This window comes from Eublepharis macularius, chromosome 4 (genome assembly GCF_028583425.1).
Source record: "Eublepharis macularius isolate TG4126 chromosome 4, MPM_Emac_v1.0, whole genome shotgun sequence".
Classification (NCBI taxonomy): Eukaryota; Metazoa; Chordata; class Lepidosauria; order Squamata; family Eublepharidae; genus Eublepharis; species Eublepharis macularius.
The window spans coordinates 125,192,773-125,210,308 of record NC_072793.1 but is presented as its reverse complement, the minus strand read 5'-3'; the positions used below and the strand labels follow the sequence as shown (position 1 = coordinate 125,210,308).

The 17,536-nt window shown below is 41.0% G+C and overlaps 1 protein-coding gene across 1 annotated transcript in view; it reads left to right on the top strand.

Annotated features, from left to right (window-relative positions):
• UROC1 (urocanate hydratase 1) overlaps positions 1-17,536 on the top strand; it is a 63,983-nt gene that overhangs the window by 13,832 nt on the left and 32,615 nt on the right. The window contains exons 2-9 of the mRNA XM_054975836.1: positions 4,079-4,209; positions 5,475-5,568; positions 8,019-8,078; positions 11,001-11,129; positions 12,778-12,839; positions 13,439-13,505; positions 15,015-15,158; positions 17,322-17,410. Of these exons, the coding sequence (XP_054831811.1) occupies positions 4,079-4,209; positions 5,475-5,568; positions 8,019-8,078; positions 11,001-11,129; positions 12,778-12,839; positions 13,439-13,505; positions 15,015-15,158; positions 17,322-17,410 (776 nt within the window). The remainder of the gene's footprint in view (positions 1-4,078; positions 4,210-5,474; positions 5,569-8,018; positions 8,079-11,000; positions 11,130-12,777; positions 12,840-13,438; positions 13,506-15,014; positions 15,159-17,321; positions 17,411-17,536) is intronic.

Here is a 17,536-nt window from a genome sequence, read left to right as displayed (position 1 = left end):
TTCCAGTTTTTCAATATGTGCAGAATACTGTGGGAGGGTGATAAAAACCTGGTCCCTGGCCTTGAGTTTCAGATGAAGGTCATTTTCCTGCTGTAGTTATTCCATTTCTTTTAAAAGATATTCTGATTTTTGCTAACTTAGAGGGTTAAAAGAAAATCTGAAAGCCACACCATTCGTTGAAAGGGGAGAAGTGAGGGCTTGTGCAGATCTTTTTTCCAGCAGTGGTGACTAGTCCCCCCATGAGAATGCTATGAGTCCAACTATCCTGCAAGAAATTTTCACTAGCAAAGACTGGCAGGCTGTTGCATATGCTTATAAGTCTCCTGGCAGCAAATAAGAACATCTAAACATCAGACCATTACAGAAGAACTTAAAAGAATCTGGAGGTTACTTACAACTTTGCCACAGCCAGAAATCAAGAAATAATCTACTTCTAAAGCAGCTATCTCAAGAAGGTGAAGCAGACAATTTATTTATTTACTTCATGAAGAAAATGGATTCGTTTGAAATGTGGTGCTGGAGGAGTTTTGCAGATACCATGGATGGCCAAAAAGACAAATAAGCGGGTACTAACCAACCAAGTCAAGCTTGAATTCTCCCTAGAAGCTAAATTGACAAAACTGAGGCTATCATAGTTTGGTCACATCATGAGAAGACAAGATTCTCTGGAAAAAGTCAATAATGCTAGGAAAAGTGGAAGGCAGTAAGAAAAGAGGAAGACCTAAAACGAGATGGCTTGACTCAATAAAAGAAGCCACACCCTCTAGTTTGCAGGATCTAAACAAGTCTGTTAATGATAAGACATTTTGGAGGTCATAGGGTCTCCATAGGTTAGAGGTGACTTGACGGCACATAACACACATTTATATTCCACCTTTCTCCCTTTTGGAGACCCAAAGTGGCATACGTTGTTTTCCACCTCCTTAATTTTATTATCACAAGAACCTTTTGAGGCAGGCTGATAGTGTGTGACTGGCCCATGGTCCCCCAGCAAACTTCCGTGGTTGAGTAGGAATTCAAATCTGGCTCTCCCAGATTCTATTCTGACACTCCAACCAGTATACCACACGGGCTCTCAGGTGGAGACAACAGGTTGAATCACACATGATATACATTGTTTGAAGACTGTACATGCTACACTGGTGCAGAGCAAACATGTGAAGAAAAGGAAGTAGGATGTCCTCCTGATCCCTCCTGGACCTGACTCAGATGCAGGAACAGATTGCATGCTGTGGCCTGGCAACCCTAGTTGCAGTTGATGCTGCCAAGATGCCAAACCCCAGGGCAGCCAGTCCCTTGCCTTATACAGCCAGATCCCAGAACTCCAGCAACTCAGGATCTCCCTGTACCTGATAGGAATAGCAGAGACAACAGGCCTGCAAGGAGGCAGTTTGATGATAAAACACCAGGCTGACAGCCCAGGCTTCTGCTACTGGCTCCAATCACTGCCTGAGCCCGCTCAGCAGGGAGAAAGGACTAAAAATCTAAAACAAACAAACAAACAAACAAACAAAATATAGTACTTTGCACAATTGGACATCAATCAAACCTTGACTGGAGGGAGCCCAAGAGCAGATGGGGCTTCTTCAAGTTGTTTAAGCTCTGAGCTAAGCAGAGAGTTCAACCAGTCTGCATGGCTCCATCTTCTCTGCTACCAGTAAACCTTGATCCGACTATCTAGACTTTAATCCTGAATTCAGTACTCTTCAAGAGACTGGACCTGGCCTCTAGCTACAGTGCTCACCTTTCTCCTGAGGAATCCATAGTATGCTTCGAGTTCTTGCAATCAGAACCAGAACATCGGATCAGGCCCTGGTAGTGTTGCCAACTCTGCTGGGAAATTTCTGGAGATTTGGGGGTGAAGCCTGGGGACGGGAGGGTTTGGGGAGAAGACGGACTGCAGCAAGATATAATGCCATAGAGTCCACTCTTCTAAGCCACCTCTTTCTCAATGGAACTGATCTCTATTTTCTGGAGATCAGTTGTAATATGTGAGACAGAAGGGTCAAACTGACATTAAAAACACACCAAAATTACATAACTTTATTAAGTAGTGTATATACAAACTCAATTAAAAATATTAATTTTTTTTAAAAACTTTGAAAGGTAACCATATAAAACACATGAGATTAAAATATTACATACATAAAAATGGATGACCCAATAATCAATAATAAAAACATCCAAATAAATAGTAAAACATATACAATAGATGGACTTTGTAGGACTAAATAGAACACACTCGGTGGACTATATACAACTAAACAAACCATATGCATTTCAGCCCCTACAGGCCTTCCTCAGTGGTCAGTATTATAATATATACAGCCCCACACATCCAAGAGTTAATAATAACAATAATACATATATTAAAATTAAAAGCCAGGTATAGCTGTCTGCAACTGCCAAAAAAGAAGAGAATACAAAATTATAATACATTCAAAACCTGTAGATCAGTTGTAATTACAGCTGATCTCCAGCCCCCACCAAAAGGTTAGCAACCTAAGGGCCAAGACACTGTTCTTCCTCTCTTATCATAACGTGGGCAGAGTCTGTGCATGTGGGTTCTATACATGTGCTCTCCCTGTGATTCTGCACATGTTGGATAATGCACTTCCAATCCTCTTTATTGATCATTTGGAATGGATTTTTTCATGTGCGGAACAAAAAATCCACCTCAAACGATTGATAAAGTGCATTGAAAGTGCATTATCCAACGTGTGCAGAATCACTCCCCTGTCTTCCTAGTGTAGGGCATGTGGGCAACCAGCACCCGTGGTTATATAGAATTCAAAAGCCTTCTCCAAGCTAGTATCCCCAATGATTGGCAGAAAGGAGAAACAGTAAGAGAAAAGAGCAAGGTGAAAGAGGAGATGTTTATTGATCCTTTTTGATCCCAATTCCTAACATATGTTTCAAACGGCTTTGTCAGGTGATCTAATAGAGTAGAATTAAAATTAATAAAACATACACATTTCAAAAAATATAAAAATATTTTAAATCAAGTTCCATACCATCATTAAAATCCTTCTAAATAATATCATGAGCATGATATAGGGAACCATATATTTAGACTAATGCATTACAAAAGTTGTTGTTAAATATAAAATACAAACACAATTTATAAAAGCAAAATACTGGATATACATTCTAAAATCTTTGTACACAAAGTATGAAGAAACACAGGCTTAACATTTTCTTTAAAAATCCCTAATAAGGAGGAATTGAAAAACACACACACACACGCACGCACGCGCGCGCGCGCGCGCGCGTCTCCTGATACTCCCTTCCCCCATCCCTCCTGCCTCCAGACAATGAACAGCCAGAATAACTGCAGTTTGGTAGACTTCCATCTGCTCCTAAATGTCAGAAATAATTCTGGTTTCCAATAGGTATGTATGGTGTGTGGTTCAGTAAATTTCTGACTGCATATCCTATGCAAAAATGTCTCCTTTGTTTTTTTGGGGGGAGGGCACTGTAGTCTCTTCTGGCAACCATCCAAGAGACAAAAGCGTTGTACAGGTCCGCAAAATTCTGGTTGTTGGAAACATTCTAGTACATTTGAAATAGCTGCGCATAGAAATCGATGTTTTCTTTTGCACAATATTTGATAAGATGAGCCCGATAGGTTACTGAGCAGGAACGGAGTGTTTTGAGGTTGCATCATTGGTATAAACTTGGTTTGGCAAATTTCTGCTGTCGGCCAGGCATAGGAGCACCCCACAACATTTTGAGCTTGGTATGATGGAATTAAGGGCTGAATATGCCCACAGTCCTGTGAACTACTGCTAGTTCTGCTTGCTGTTTTTGTCTCTTCAAAAGGGTGGGTGCAGCACAGTCCTTGCCAGGATATTATCTTGTTTATATAAATATTATGTGTGAAACGATATCATCCAAAATGTTGCCCTGCCTTGTTTGCTGGAACTTCATAGTTATTACGGTTAATGTCCTTGAATATACTTTTAGGATCTGGGCACATTTCCCATTGAATTTGATAAAATTCAGTGTCTGTGATAGCCACCCACTTAGTCACCTTTATGTTTACTCTTGCTCCTTTTTTCTCCCTCAAACTTGGCAGCTGGCCTTGAAGAACTCCCTGCGTTATTTCCCACCCAACTTGCATCAAGTACTGGCACCAGAATTTGCGGAGGAGCTGAGGCACTATGGACACATTTACATGTACAGGTTCTGTCCCCAGATTGAGATGCGGTAAGGATCTTGACATATACCTGGGAACAATGAAATGCACGGCCCTTTGATAAAGATGTGTAACAAACTGTCAGCAAAGACTGGGGGTACAGCCATTGGCCAAACTAGGCAGGGAAGACCCCGCTTTTCATCAGACAGGCAGGCAGGAACGTGGAAATAAAGCAAAGTAGGCACAGTGAGGTAACAGTCCCCAAGCTATCAGCCCACCAGAACTTTCCCCAGTGCCTTAATGTCCAATTCGCCCTTGCTGAGATTGTTAAAGCTACAGACTTCCAGTAAGAACTTCAATGAACAATGCTATTCCTATTGGACAAATCTATCCATGAAGTACTCTTGAAAGAAAAAGTATTAGGAATAATTTTTTTTAAAAAGCATATGTTGGCTGCTTAAAATCTGCTCAAAATAATCAAGTAGTTTTTAAAGCATTTCAGAATTGTGTTGCTGCCTCTTTCGTGCAATTAATGTTTATGTTTGGCTGACTCCATAAACTGGAATAAAATTGTGCATTGTTATGTTAAAAAAATTAAAATGGCTTCCTAGCCTGGCAAAGACCACACATTTTCTTTCATTCTGATGAGAGTAGTTAAGGATATACATCCATGGGACCAGCTGCTAAAACCATTCAGTTACATAGTTCAAATGCAAGATCTGAAGTTGGTCAAGGGATTATCTGATTATTGTAGCTGGCTGCCCTAATTTTTCAGAGAAGTGAGTTTCCATATGGCCATTCATAATCCATATGCAAATAAAGTGTGATTTCCCTCCCAGAAATGAGGTAGATTGAAACTGATAAATACTACTGTTGCTACACATCTTCTAGTGATGTGATTCCTGGAACATAGGAATGCTATTTTGCACTTGATTGTTTTATGCAATGGGAATGGAACAAAAGTATATTTTGGCTGGCACAAACACACTTCTGCCAGCGGGTATGTTTGATTTCCCCTGATTCTCCTTCCTACTGCAGATCCAGCACTTTTCTTGGAGAACCCTAAAACCTAGGAGCAGTGTTTTGGGCAATTGTGCGGGGCTATAATGGGAAGAGGGGAGCTCTGTTCTGCCGATGGAAGCTCTGCTAGTAGTGGATCATGGTATCCAGACTTCTGAATTCTGATGGGAGTGCTTCCAAAGCATTTTGTGTATATTCATAAAAAAGTGTCAATTCCTGGACAGTGTAAAGCAAGTAATTAAAAAACTATGTGAAAAATCAATGTTTGTTCTTATTATTCTGATGTAACTTTAAAAGGCCTTTTTTTATATTTCAGAGCTTACCCCATCCAGGAATATCCTTGCCAAACCATACAGGCTGCTGCAGTAATGCACATGATCATGAATAATCTTGATCCTGCAGTAGCCCAGGTAATGAAACTTCAGTTGCTTAGTCCTGGAAAGAAATCTGATAGTGATGTTAGTAGACTGATCCTTGTGAGTTAGCATACGTGATCCCCTTACACACTGCCTCCCACTATAAACTTCCCTTCACAGGTTGGAGCTTTATAGGCAGTTAAAGGCAGTCACAACAATACACTATCCGTCTAACCTCTATTTATCAGGCAGAGAGCTCTGTCCCAAATCCACACTGGGTCCTTTCGCTCCTCTTCCCAGAGGCTCCACCACCAGACAGGCAGCCAGCTCCCTGTATTCACTACCCTTCACCCAGCTGCTATCCAGAACTATTAAGGAAAGAAGGCTCAGTGTTTACTTCTTCTGTATGCTGTCACTATTTAATAAATCAGGCCCATTGGTCTTGACCTGACTGCTTGATGTTCATATGTATGTTATTTCCCCTCAAACAACAACTTCCAGTTAGCTGGGCCTTAACTGAACGAAAAACATTATTTACAAAATGAGTGGAGAGATTCAAACAAGCATTTTCAATGTTCTTTAAATATGAATTTATAACCCCACTCTCTCAAAATCAGTGGATTGTTACAATCTCTGCTTCCTCTCCTCAGCAGCTTCCAATCCTTCTTCCTCACTAACTGCCTTAATAGCTTCCAATTGACTCAAGCCCCAGCATTCTGCCAGCTCTCACTGGCTATTCCCCAGGACAGGCGGAGGGGTCATGTCCATCACAGCATATATCAGTCCCTTTTTAATTATTCTGAAATGGAGAGAATGTCTCATTTTTAACACTAATTTGAATTACGAAGGGTCAGCATAATATTGGTCACTTTGAAATATGTACCTAAGCCAATAGACTGCTGAGCCCACAGTGATGAGAATAATAGGGTATCAGGAGGAGTCTGTGACTTCTAGCCATCCTTTACCTGAGTCAGTCACTTAAATGTCCATCTTTAGGGATGCCTATTGTAAATTTTAAGTATGTGTACCAGTTGTGTTCATACTAGCACCTTGACACAGTTTTACAGATGAAATTACCACCCGACATGATACTCCTATTGATACACTAGGTTGGATTTTAAGATTCATGAGCTCATAGAAAGATTATTTACTGATGTAAGTGGAGGACTTTATGCTGTATCCTAGTCTCAGGTTTCAGAGGGGACTATGAGAGAATCAGCAACATAGAGAGGTCAAGGGTCTGTCAATACTTACTCCAGAACTTCTCTATCTTGCACTTCTCCCTGTCGTTATAGCCCCCTCTATCACCAAATAACCACTTCTGATGGTTAATGGACCCTTGAGAACAGCATGGAATGCAGTGCATGGGGATGCATCTTGAATAGGAAATTTGTGAAAATCATGGAATTCCCCACTGTGTGAGTGGAATTTTCTTCTGCTTGCAGAAGGGCATCTCTGAATCCACTCCAATGTCCAGTGGTATTTGAGTGCTAAAACCACGTTTTGGTAGCGTTGAAACATCTTGCACTAGTTCTGGGCATTGCAAGGGGAAGGGAAAGGAGTGTTGCCTTTTTAGAGACCGCTGTTCCATATCTTCACTCATGCTGACTATGATGGAGGCAGTGTTTGGACTAAACTGGGTTATTTAGAGTAAACCGTAACAGCCTGACCCTTGCCTAACTCTATTGGTTAGGAGTCTCCAGAACTGGTTCTGTGAGGTAAAACAAAATTTTAAAAAGCCAAAGTGGGCTGGAAGGTGCTTTTGTCAGCTGTGACGTGAGCTTATCCACTGCTCACAATTGTGCTTTTTGTGCGGAATGTGAACTTCTGGAAGAGCAATGAAGCAGCACAAGGCAACGTGAATGGTGCGTCATGATAGCAGGACCACAACTAACAGACTCATAGCACAAAATTAGCAGAAAATTTAGGATGTGTGAAAATGGCCAAGCTCTCCTTCTTATAAAGAGCCAATTTATTTTCTCAGCAAGCTGAGCCTTGATTTAGGTGTGTGGCTTTAGTCTCTCACCTGTACTATAAGGATAAATCTAGTCTACCTTTCTTGATTACTGAAAGGAGTTCAAGATAATGGACATGAAGAGGTGTGAGTGCTTATGAAAAAAGGGCATATAACGCTTACTGTTAATAGTAATCAGTTTTAAGTTCTTCCAGTTTAAATGGGGAAAATTGATTATGTCTGATATTAGTAAAAAGGCAATTTTCATCATTCCCAAAAAGAAAGTTCCTTATTTTGATGGCTGTATCAGCTATTTCATAGCAATGTGATAAGTAAGCAGCACAATCCAAAACAGAGCTACCCCTTTCAAGCCCATCCTTAGAAAGGTATAACACTGTCTAGGATTGCACTGTCTATATATTTAAGATTAAATTTTCTTAATTTCTTAATGCGGATTTTGAAGAGAATTCAATAAAAAATATGAGATTACTGCAAAGGAGCTGTTTTGAAATGGCAGGTACTGTTATAATGACAAATGTATTTTCTGCAGTTTCCACAAGAACTTGTAACTTATGGAGGAAACGGACAAGTCTTCAGCAACTGGGCACAGGTATGGTGCTACAAATTCCACAGTATCATCTTGTTTATACTACTGAAGGGTTGCTTTTCTGCACTCAGCTGCAAATGGAATTAACTTGGAAGTTCCACAGAGCACTTAATATGTTAACTATGTTAACCATAAAAATCTGCCTTCTAAGGAAAGCTCTTACTTCTCAAAAGTGTTATGTTCAGCACAGTTTCTACTTCTCCATGAAAATTTCCTTGTCTTTTGTTTTCAGTCTAAAGTACTTCCTTTATGAATTTATGAATCAGTTATTAAATTATCAGTTCATGTTTCTGTTGGGAAAAGGGGAGGGTCTTAAGAACACCTTTTTCACTTTGCAGCTAGCTAAGTACTTTTTAAAAATGTTATTGTTTATGTTAGTAATAATGTCATGACAAATAGCGATAATTAAATTGTGTTAAAATGATTTGTAGCTTTGATTGTCTATAAAGTGGGGAAAAAATCTCCCCATCTCCTAAAAAAAGAGTTTAAATTTACAATTAAATCATTCATGCAGAGAGAGAACCAGTGAGAGAAATGGGAAGTAATTATGCTGGAAGGGGGAGGAGGGGGAGAACAGTTTAAAGGGCTGCCGGTCATCCTGAGAAACTCCTTAGTGCTGTGACTGTCCCCATGTTGTGTTGCTGCCACTGCATTTTAAATTTTAAAAACTGCCATAAAAACAAGTAGAGAAACAGCACAGGAACACAACAGGATTCTAGCAACACTATCCAGATAACTAAGTGAATAAACAAACCCAAGTAATGTCCTTTTCATATGGGCTCTTTAACTCTGGCTTTTGAAGGCATTTAAAAAAAAGATTTCACATACATTAAGAATAAAATGGTTACTAACGCTTTAATCTGGGTTTTCCAAAACCTGTTTTGCTCTGATGTCTCTTTGTTGTTGTTGTGTTTTATCCTTAAGGTGTGTGAAGCCTTAAAATCTATTTGTCTAAATTGTCTTCAGAAGGTAAATTGGGTTTAAAGAGCCCATAGGAAAGAGACCTAAATGTCCACTATGGAATGATAGAGTTAGCTTTAGAACAGGTAGAATGGTGATCTTAATGAATAAAGGTGTCTCTCTGAGCAGGTGCACTTTGCTCACCATTTTGAAAAAACACAGTTGCCCCTCTCCTAATCTGAGTTTACAAGCAGGGGTCCCACGTTTCAAGGCAGAATGGAGTCCTCTCATCTTTCTTTTTTGAATTAGCCATTGTGCTTCCTAAAGACACGTTAAGAACGAGCTTTTGTGCCTAGCGCCTAGCTTTCTTCAGGGCATGTATTGCACCGCAATACACAACACAACATTTGGAAACATGCTATCTGTTCCTTTGCTCCAGTAGTCTTGTCCAATTTAGATATGACTCAGATATCTACCAGGAGTTTCACAGCAGAACAAACAATACTTCTTTGTCACTGGTTACTTAAGAATAGCAATTTGATGAATGATTTTATTTGGTTGTGACAAGGACAGTTTGTTCCTGGCATTATGTGTCATGAAAAAAGAGACTGTATTAAAAACTTTTTTGTTGTATCAAAGTTCTGACTCCAAATGTCATTTCTGGTGTGTCTTATCTACATTGCCCCTTCCTTTCTTCCAAGAGGTTTACTGAAGGACATCAGTTTGCGTTTGTCCTGACGCACAGATTTCCCTTCCAGTTTTATAAAAGGCTGGGAGCATCTTTGAATCAATGAAACTATGGTGCTTTACATTTGTTCATCATTATTTCTCAATAAAAGTGCCAAAGTTTGTATTATATGAAGTAAACATAGATTATTTTATTCTTTTCTGTTAATTGTACAACATGTTTGCTCTAAAAATCGATAGGGTGTTTGCCACTATGTGACGCAGGCTATATGTTATACATGCAGTGCCAAAGCTTACATGCATTAATGTTTTGGTTGGAATATTATGGCTACATTTAGGCATGATTAATTAAATTCCATACTTTGGGGCTATCTGCTTCACAAACTGAAACCAGACATTTCTCAAACACGCATTATTGCAATATACATAAGGAGCACAAACACAGTACAGGTACACACATGTTGTCCGGGGATTCCATTGATTTCAGAATAAAGGGAGGTGAGACAGGGTTCTCTTGTGCCTAAATCAACATCAAGGAACACAATGGGCCAAGCTACACATGACGAATGACACTTGAACGGCAAGTGTATTTCTCCCTGTTCACTTGCCCTCCACTCAATCCACTTGCTGTTCAAGTGTCATTCGTCATGTGTAGCTTGGCCCTAAGATATCAGTATTCATGCGTTTCTGTACCACAATTTAAATGGTAAGAGAAGATATGTAAAAATGATCAGACTTTGTGGATGCGCTCAAGAGGCTAATTCACCTCACTTGCTGGCTGCATGAATGGGTTCTGAAGGCAGATTATTTCACAGAATTGAAGGGCCATGCAGACTCCAGTAACTTCCACTAAAACAGGTTACTTGAGGGGTACCCAAGTTAGACTATTGCAGCAAAACTAAAGAGGAATCCAGGCACACCTTAAAGGCTCACAAAACTTATTCCAGCATAAGCTTTCATGAGTCAGAGTTCACAAGTGTAGCAAAAAGTAAAGCCTCATCGGGATTCAACCCAACACTACTCTCAAGTAACCTTCCTGCCTCTGATTATATAGAGGTAAATCTTTTATTACTATCCTTTAGCATTAGGATTTGGAGGGCAGAAAGGAAGTCTCAAAATTAGCTGAGCCACTTCAAACTAATGGTCTGGAGATCAGTTGTAACTCCAGGAGATCTCCAGCTTCCACCTGGAGACTGGCAACCCTAGTTGCAACCCATTTCTATTAGACAGGCCTGATGCCTTCATATCTACTTTGCCCTTTAAAAGCCCCTAATAACGTTGGCCAATATAAGAAAGAAATATGATGTGCTATTTCCCCCCCTCTTCTTTCTCCTTCAGTTCTGGCTGGTGATGCACTATTTGTCTGAGATGACAGAAGAACAGACATTAGTCATGTACAGTGGGCATCCTTTAGGACTCTTCCCTAGCCATCGCAATGCTCCACGATTAGTCATCACCAATGGCATGGTAAACATCATGATCATTTTATCCTCTGTTCATCTTTGTCTATTATCAGTTGTCATTTCCATACTACTTTCTGGCATATGTAGCACTTAGAGTTTATTTGGCTTGGTAATAGTTTTCCAGCCTTTCTTATGGTGCTTTGCCACTAAATATACTGGAAAGAGTAACCCCTTCAAACTCATACTCCTCAAGAAGTTATAATGGGATATGGGGTTTTCTGCGCCAGCTTCCCTTTCTCCTGTATGAAATGGGCTGCTTGACTTAGCCCTGAGCTATAAGGACAATGACAACAGGTTTAGGCTTGCCCGATTAGCTGAGTAGGCTCTGTGATGCTGCCAGCATCACATTGGCAGGAGGTTGGGGATGGGGACATGGGGGGCATCCAGTGTTGCTGGGGTCACTATGACACTTCTGAGGAAAACCCAGAAGTGACATAGGGTAGTTCTACATAGGGTAGTCTGTCCCTTTCTAGTGATTCCTAGAGCTAACCTACATTACTTCCAGAGATCTGAAGTGATTTAGCGATGTCAGGAGAAGAGGATTGCCAATGGGAGACATTCCGCCATTGTAGAAGAAGGCCAGGCAGGCCACTTGGCTTGTCTTCCTCCACAGCTATTTTAACCTCCTCATCTCCCCCCACCCTCACCCAGTCCTGCCCTTGACTTGAATGTCTTCATGTTGTTTCTTATACTGGTGCAGTAGTAAGCCCTGTGCATGTCCTATGCTCTTAATTTGGCTACAGAATTCTCATTGTAGTGGACAGATGCAGTTGACTGCATTATGACCACATACATTGAACTAACATGCACTGGCTTTTGACTCAAGAGTAAAGACCCCAAATACTGGTCATTAGGTTTCCAACTCCAGGTCAGAAAATTCCAGGAGATTTGGGGGCAGATCCTGAAGATGGCAGGGTTTGTGGAAGGGAAGGACCTCAGTGGGGTATAATGCCATAGACTCTTCCTCCAGAGCAGCCATTTGTTTCTGGGAAATAGTTATAACTCTGGGAGATCTCTAGGCCCCAGCTGGAGGGTGACAATACTACATGATAATTGCACCCATGTTTCTTCTTGTTCTTGGGCCAAAGGCACGCTTTTCTTCTCTTTGTCATAATCTGCTTATTGCTTGAGAAGAAAGAGGAGGGACATAATATCATAATTATCTGACTACTAGTCTCTAGCATTCTTGGAATTTCATGAATATGACAAGGGCTACACTATATTTCCTGTAATTCAAAATATATAGTGTTGAATCTCACTTGCTCTCAAAATGGAAATAAGAACAAGGTTGAGTGGATTTAGCTAGATAGTGTGTAAATAGAGGGGGAATCTATTCCAAAACAGAGATTTTCTTCTCTCTTTTCACCTTTCTTATCCCACAGCCTTTCTTATCGTTGCTAATCCTTCAGGTAGACTGGAGTTCTCCTGGAGTAACATACGAGTCACGATCTCAAGAAGACTACTAAGATCAGTTCCCTGGAGAATATGGCTGTTTTGGAGGGTAGACATTATGTCATCACATTGTTGCTGCCCTCCTCTTCCCAAACCCCGCCTTCCCAATGCTCCACCCCCAAATCTCTAGGAATTTCCCAGGCTAGAATTGGCAACCTTACCTGTTCTCACTGCTTTTATTTTCCTTTTTCTTTGTGTAGGTCATTCCTAACTATTCCTCCAGAGATGAATATGAGAAACTGTTTGCAATGGGGGTTACAATGTAAGTTGTCTTTAATAATTGTTCAGTAAGCTTCCAAGGTCTGCTTTCTGCTATTAGCACGGGACCTGGATTTCATCTCAACTTGTATAACAGGAAGTGCTGGTGGAGAGTGCTGTCAAATCATAGCTGACGTGGCAAACCGTGCCAGGGTTTTCAAGTCAAGAGACTAACAGAGGTGGTTTGCCATTGCCTGCCTCTGCATAGCAACCCTGGTCTTCTTGGAGATCTCCCATCCAATTACTAACCAAGGATGACCCTTCTTATTTTCTGAGATCTGACAAGATCAGGCTTTCCTGGTCTGTCCAGCTCAGGGCTGTAACAGGAAGAACTTACTGTCAAAGTTAAGTTACTTTTCCTAATTAATTTGCAAGGATTGATTTGTCTTCAGAACTCTGGAATTTGGGGAAAGGTTATGTTAGAGAGGCAGGCTCTGAGAAGGAATGAGGCTCTGTGATGAGAAAGAGCTTTGTGTGCCAAAGCATACAATTCAATGGGTAACTTTGAGTTGCTAAGCTAATGTAGTGAAACTATTTTGGTTTTCATATAGGGTTGTACAGAGTTGAGTGAGAAAAATATGTTGTGTGCACTGTTATTGACAGGTATGGACAGATGACAGCAGGAAGCTACTGCTACATTGGACCACAGGGGATAGTCCATGGAACTGTGGTGAGCATGGCACCATTGAGCAGCACATATTGTCTGTAAAAAGGCAGCATCACCTCTCACTAAAAATATACCTTTTAGCTATGGTTTTCAAGTTGCAGATGTGACCCCACTGGCTATAAAATTATAACTTTTATACCTAAACCAGCAATTCCCTGTCTATGTGAGGCAAGAGAACTGCCTGTATATGGAGGTTCATTAAACAATTAAAGGCTTCTGTGAGCCCAGATCCCTCAGTCACATAGTGGGCTGATCTCTGTCTCTGAATGATCCATTGGATTCCTTTCTCCTCTCAGGCAGCCTCTCTGGGGCAGGCAATTCTGCTGTGTTTCTGTATCATGTGTGATTGGAGTGGGTGCATTCCCAAATGACCAGTGACATCTGTAAGTTTTGTTATTAACATCTAAGTGCAGCATTAACCTCACTGTGTGCCACGAGCATGGATCCTTGATATGCTGGCCTTGCGCACATAGAAGCCACCAATTAAATTTAAATATGATGATGCTGCCCACACATGGGTAACTTTCTCTTTATTTATTTACTTCTTTTATACCCAGCCATTCTCCCTAATGGGGTCCCAAAGCCATTATACCCAGCCATTCTCCCTAATGGGGTCCCAAAGCAGTTTACATCGTTCTCCCCTCCTCTGCTTTATTCTGACAACAAAATATGGGGATGGGTTGCCTAGGTTAAGGCCAGATACCATTGTGGCCATATGAGCCAAGTATGAGGCACAGGCAATGAATGGAAGATGCTACACATGAGTATGGGGGTGAAGATGGCCACAACTTTACTGATAACAGCCATTGGAGCATTGACACTGCCTAGGGCACAGATTCTCACCACTGAGCAACTCGACTGCCAATCAGTGGTGACTACCCCCCAGACTGCTTGCTGGGCACCATCTGTGGGATGGCAGGAGATGTAGCACACCAACAGGGCGTGACCCTGGCTGCTCTCTTCAACCCAGGGTGAAGCTGGTTGATGGCCCCCAAGCCAAACATCTCTCCTGTTGGTTTCCCCCAGATCCCATAAGGGGCCCCTGAAATGAATGAGACTTGCAGCACAGGATTGTCACTGTGTGATTGAGGGTAAAAACTGTGTATGAAACAAAATGTTTTTTAAAAATATGTTCTGTTAAGCAGAGCTTCTGCCTGAAATCTTGGTTACTATTATTAGCATTATGCATAGCATCACTCCCTGACATTTGGTTGTTGGCTGCACTTCCTGTGGCAGCCATTTTGTGATTACACCCACCACCCCCTGTCAGAATTCTAAGAATCGCTCAGGTTCCAAAAGGTTGGGACCCCTGCTGTAGAGGCTCTCTGATTTAAAAAGCAATCTAAGTTGTTACAAATCCAGAAGATAAATAGTCTTCGAAGCCTCCTTCACTATAAGCTTTATATGATGCTTTTGCATTGTTATCATTTCAAATGGATGTTACAAAAGTATTGTCATTGGAAGAGCTTGGCAAAGGGATTGGTAACTGGCTTCTTCTGCCATGTGCTTTAGCTAACCGTGCTCAATGCAGGTCGTCGCTACTTAGGAGCTGAGAACTTGGCTGGGAAAGTATTTGTCACGTCAGGTCTTGGAGGAATGAGTGGAGCTCAAGCAAAGGCTGCAGTCATTGCTGGCTGTGTGGGAATTATTGCTGAGGTAAAACTGCTTATGTTGTATAACTCTGATTAGGAGAACCCTTTTCCCCTTGGTTCTTCTTTGCTGAACTTAATTCTAACAATAGCTCTTCTTGGAATATCAAAACCCCTTGCAACATGGTACATATTCCCACACCCTCAGAACCACTTTCTGCAGTTGTATAGTTTTATAGTAAGAGTTCAAACCAAGAGCACCAGAATGTCTCATAAATCTACATTTAGGGAAAACTAGTTTTTGGATGTTTTATCCAGTGTATTTTCACTCCTGCTTTGTGAGAAGCAGCCATTTTAATTTTATCCTTTGATATACTCCTTCATATAACCGCTCCTGCCTAGGATGAGATCAGTTCTAAATGAAGTTGTTCTAGTATCAGCCATTCTTGTACCTGAGATTGGATTACATACCACTAATGCATTCAAAACTGAGCACATTTGTTTTTCTATGCCAACATCATATTACTGTTCAGGCAGCTTATTTAAGAATATTGTCTGGGAATTTAATGTTCATAATAAGTATCCATGAAAGTGGTAGGAAACCCTTCCCCAGTATCCTCCTTTTGTTGGATACCAACTCTTTCTGCTTCCTTTCAGGAACAGACATACAACATTTATAATATAAAATGGAAGTCAGTAAGGCTGAATTCAGACATCATGACAAACCTCTTTTTGCTTGTGACAATCATGAATGTGGCTTCTTTGTTATGCCTATACACTTCCTCCCTTTTCATCTCTCCCCCTCCTCCTCTTGCATATGGAGCACAACTAAAAGCTTCTGGGTTAGATATCAATCAAGCTCCAATTTGCCATGATGTCTGAATGCAGGCATCTGGGCACACGAGAATGTGTTTCTTCCTTACAAATCTTATTTTAAACTGCGATTAAACCATGGTTTGTGAGGAAGAAATTGACAGCAATTTCTCCAGATGACTACACTGATTGAAAACTTCCAGAACTTGGAAGCTCTGAGGGCCAAACTAGATGTGACATTTGTCACATCTTCTCCATGGGGACAGGTAGCCATACACCAACTGCTGATCCCCATGAAGAACTGCCTCCAAAAGTGCTGCAGGGACCCGGTACTGGTTGAAACCATGCTGCAGGGGAGAGGAGAGGCTCCTACCCTCCCTGCACTGTTTCCCCAACCTAAAACACAGAAAGAGGGCATTATTTGACCCATTGGATGGCTGCACAAGCAAGTGGCAATACACATGCAGCTGCCTGATGGGGCACATAATGCCCCCTGGTGCCATTTAATGTTGAGGACATGGTGTGGGGATAAGAGTACCTCCACCCCCTGCACCATGGTCTCAACTGGAATTGGGGTCCTATGGCACTTTTAGAAGCAGTTCTCATTGGGACAAACAGCTGGCATATGGCTGCTAGTTCCTTTGGAGAACATGTGACAAATGTCACATCTAGTTTAGCCCTTAGTTGCTTTCTGTGTATGAGAGGAAGATGGGTAGGAAGGAGAGAGCATGCAAGAATGGAGAAGAGGCCATGTTTGCACCTGTAGTCACAAACAGGCTTGTCATGACATCTGAACGGGGCCTCAAAGCTTCAGTTCATGAGCTTAAACATATTTCTCTGTTTGGGATAAGATTGTAGCTTTAAACTGGCTGCAAACTATGTTATGAATCCCTTACATGGTTCTTTAAATTCCTTATTTGGTGAGAAAATGCTTCTTCTATTTAAAGTAACAAACTGGTCTTTTAAAAAAAATTCCAAGAGAATGAGAGAAATGTGCAGTTAAAACGACATTTTGAAAAATGTACATTCCATTGGGGAGATTATAATTCAAGTTGCATGGTGGTCGAAAGACAAACCATCTCTTGCTAGCTTAATAAAATTTTCTCTGAGGAGTTGAAATGTTTTCAAGTGTAACAGGGTAATACCAGGTTTATAGCTGGGTCATTAAAAAGGGCAAAAAAAAAAAAGGACTTCAGTGACACAAGTAATTTTGTCACTGATGATGGAAATCTTGCTTTCAAATTGTCTCTGCTAGGAATGTCACAGAGTCAAAATCCGTGGCTATGAACAGCCTGTTCCAAGCCAGATCTCAAATCTACACAGTATTGGTCAGACTCATCGCTAAACAAGCTGTTTATAACAAGTGCAAAATATTCTAAGGTTCAGCAGTCACTGCATTTTTTGTGCAATCTTTCAGGTTGATGAAGCTGCACTCTTAAAGCGTCACAGGCAGGGGTGGTTGATGGAAATCACCAACAGTCTGGATCACTGCATTGTTCGGCTCAGGTACTGTTCAAGAAACTCATTCCTTCGTTTTTCACTAATTAGTTCCAAATCCCACTAAATTGCTTTCGGAGTCTTTTGTGCATGTGGAGAATTGTAATCAAATGTAGGCGTTTGGAAAAATTACAG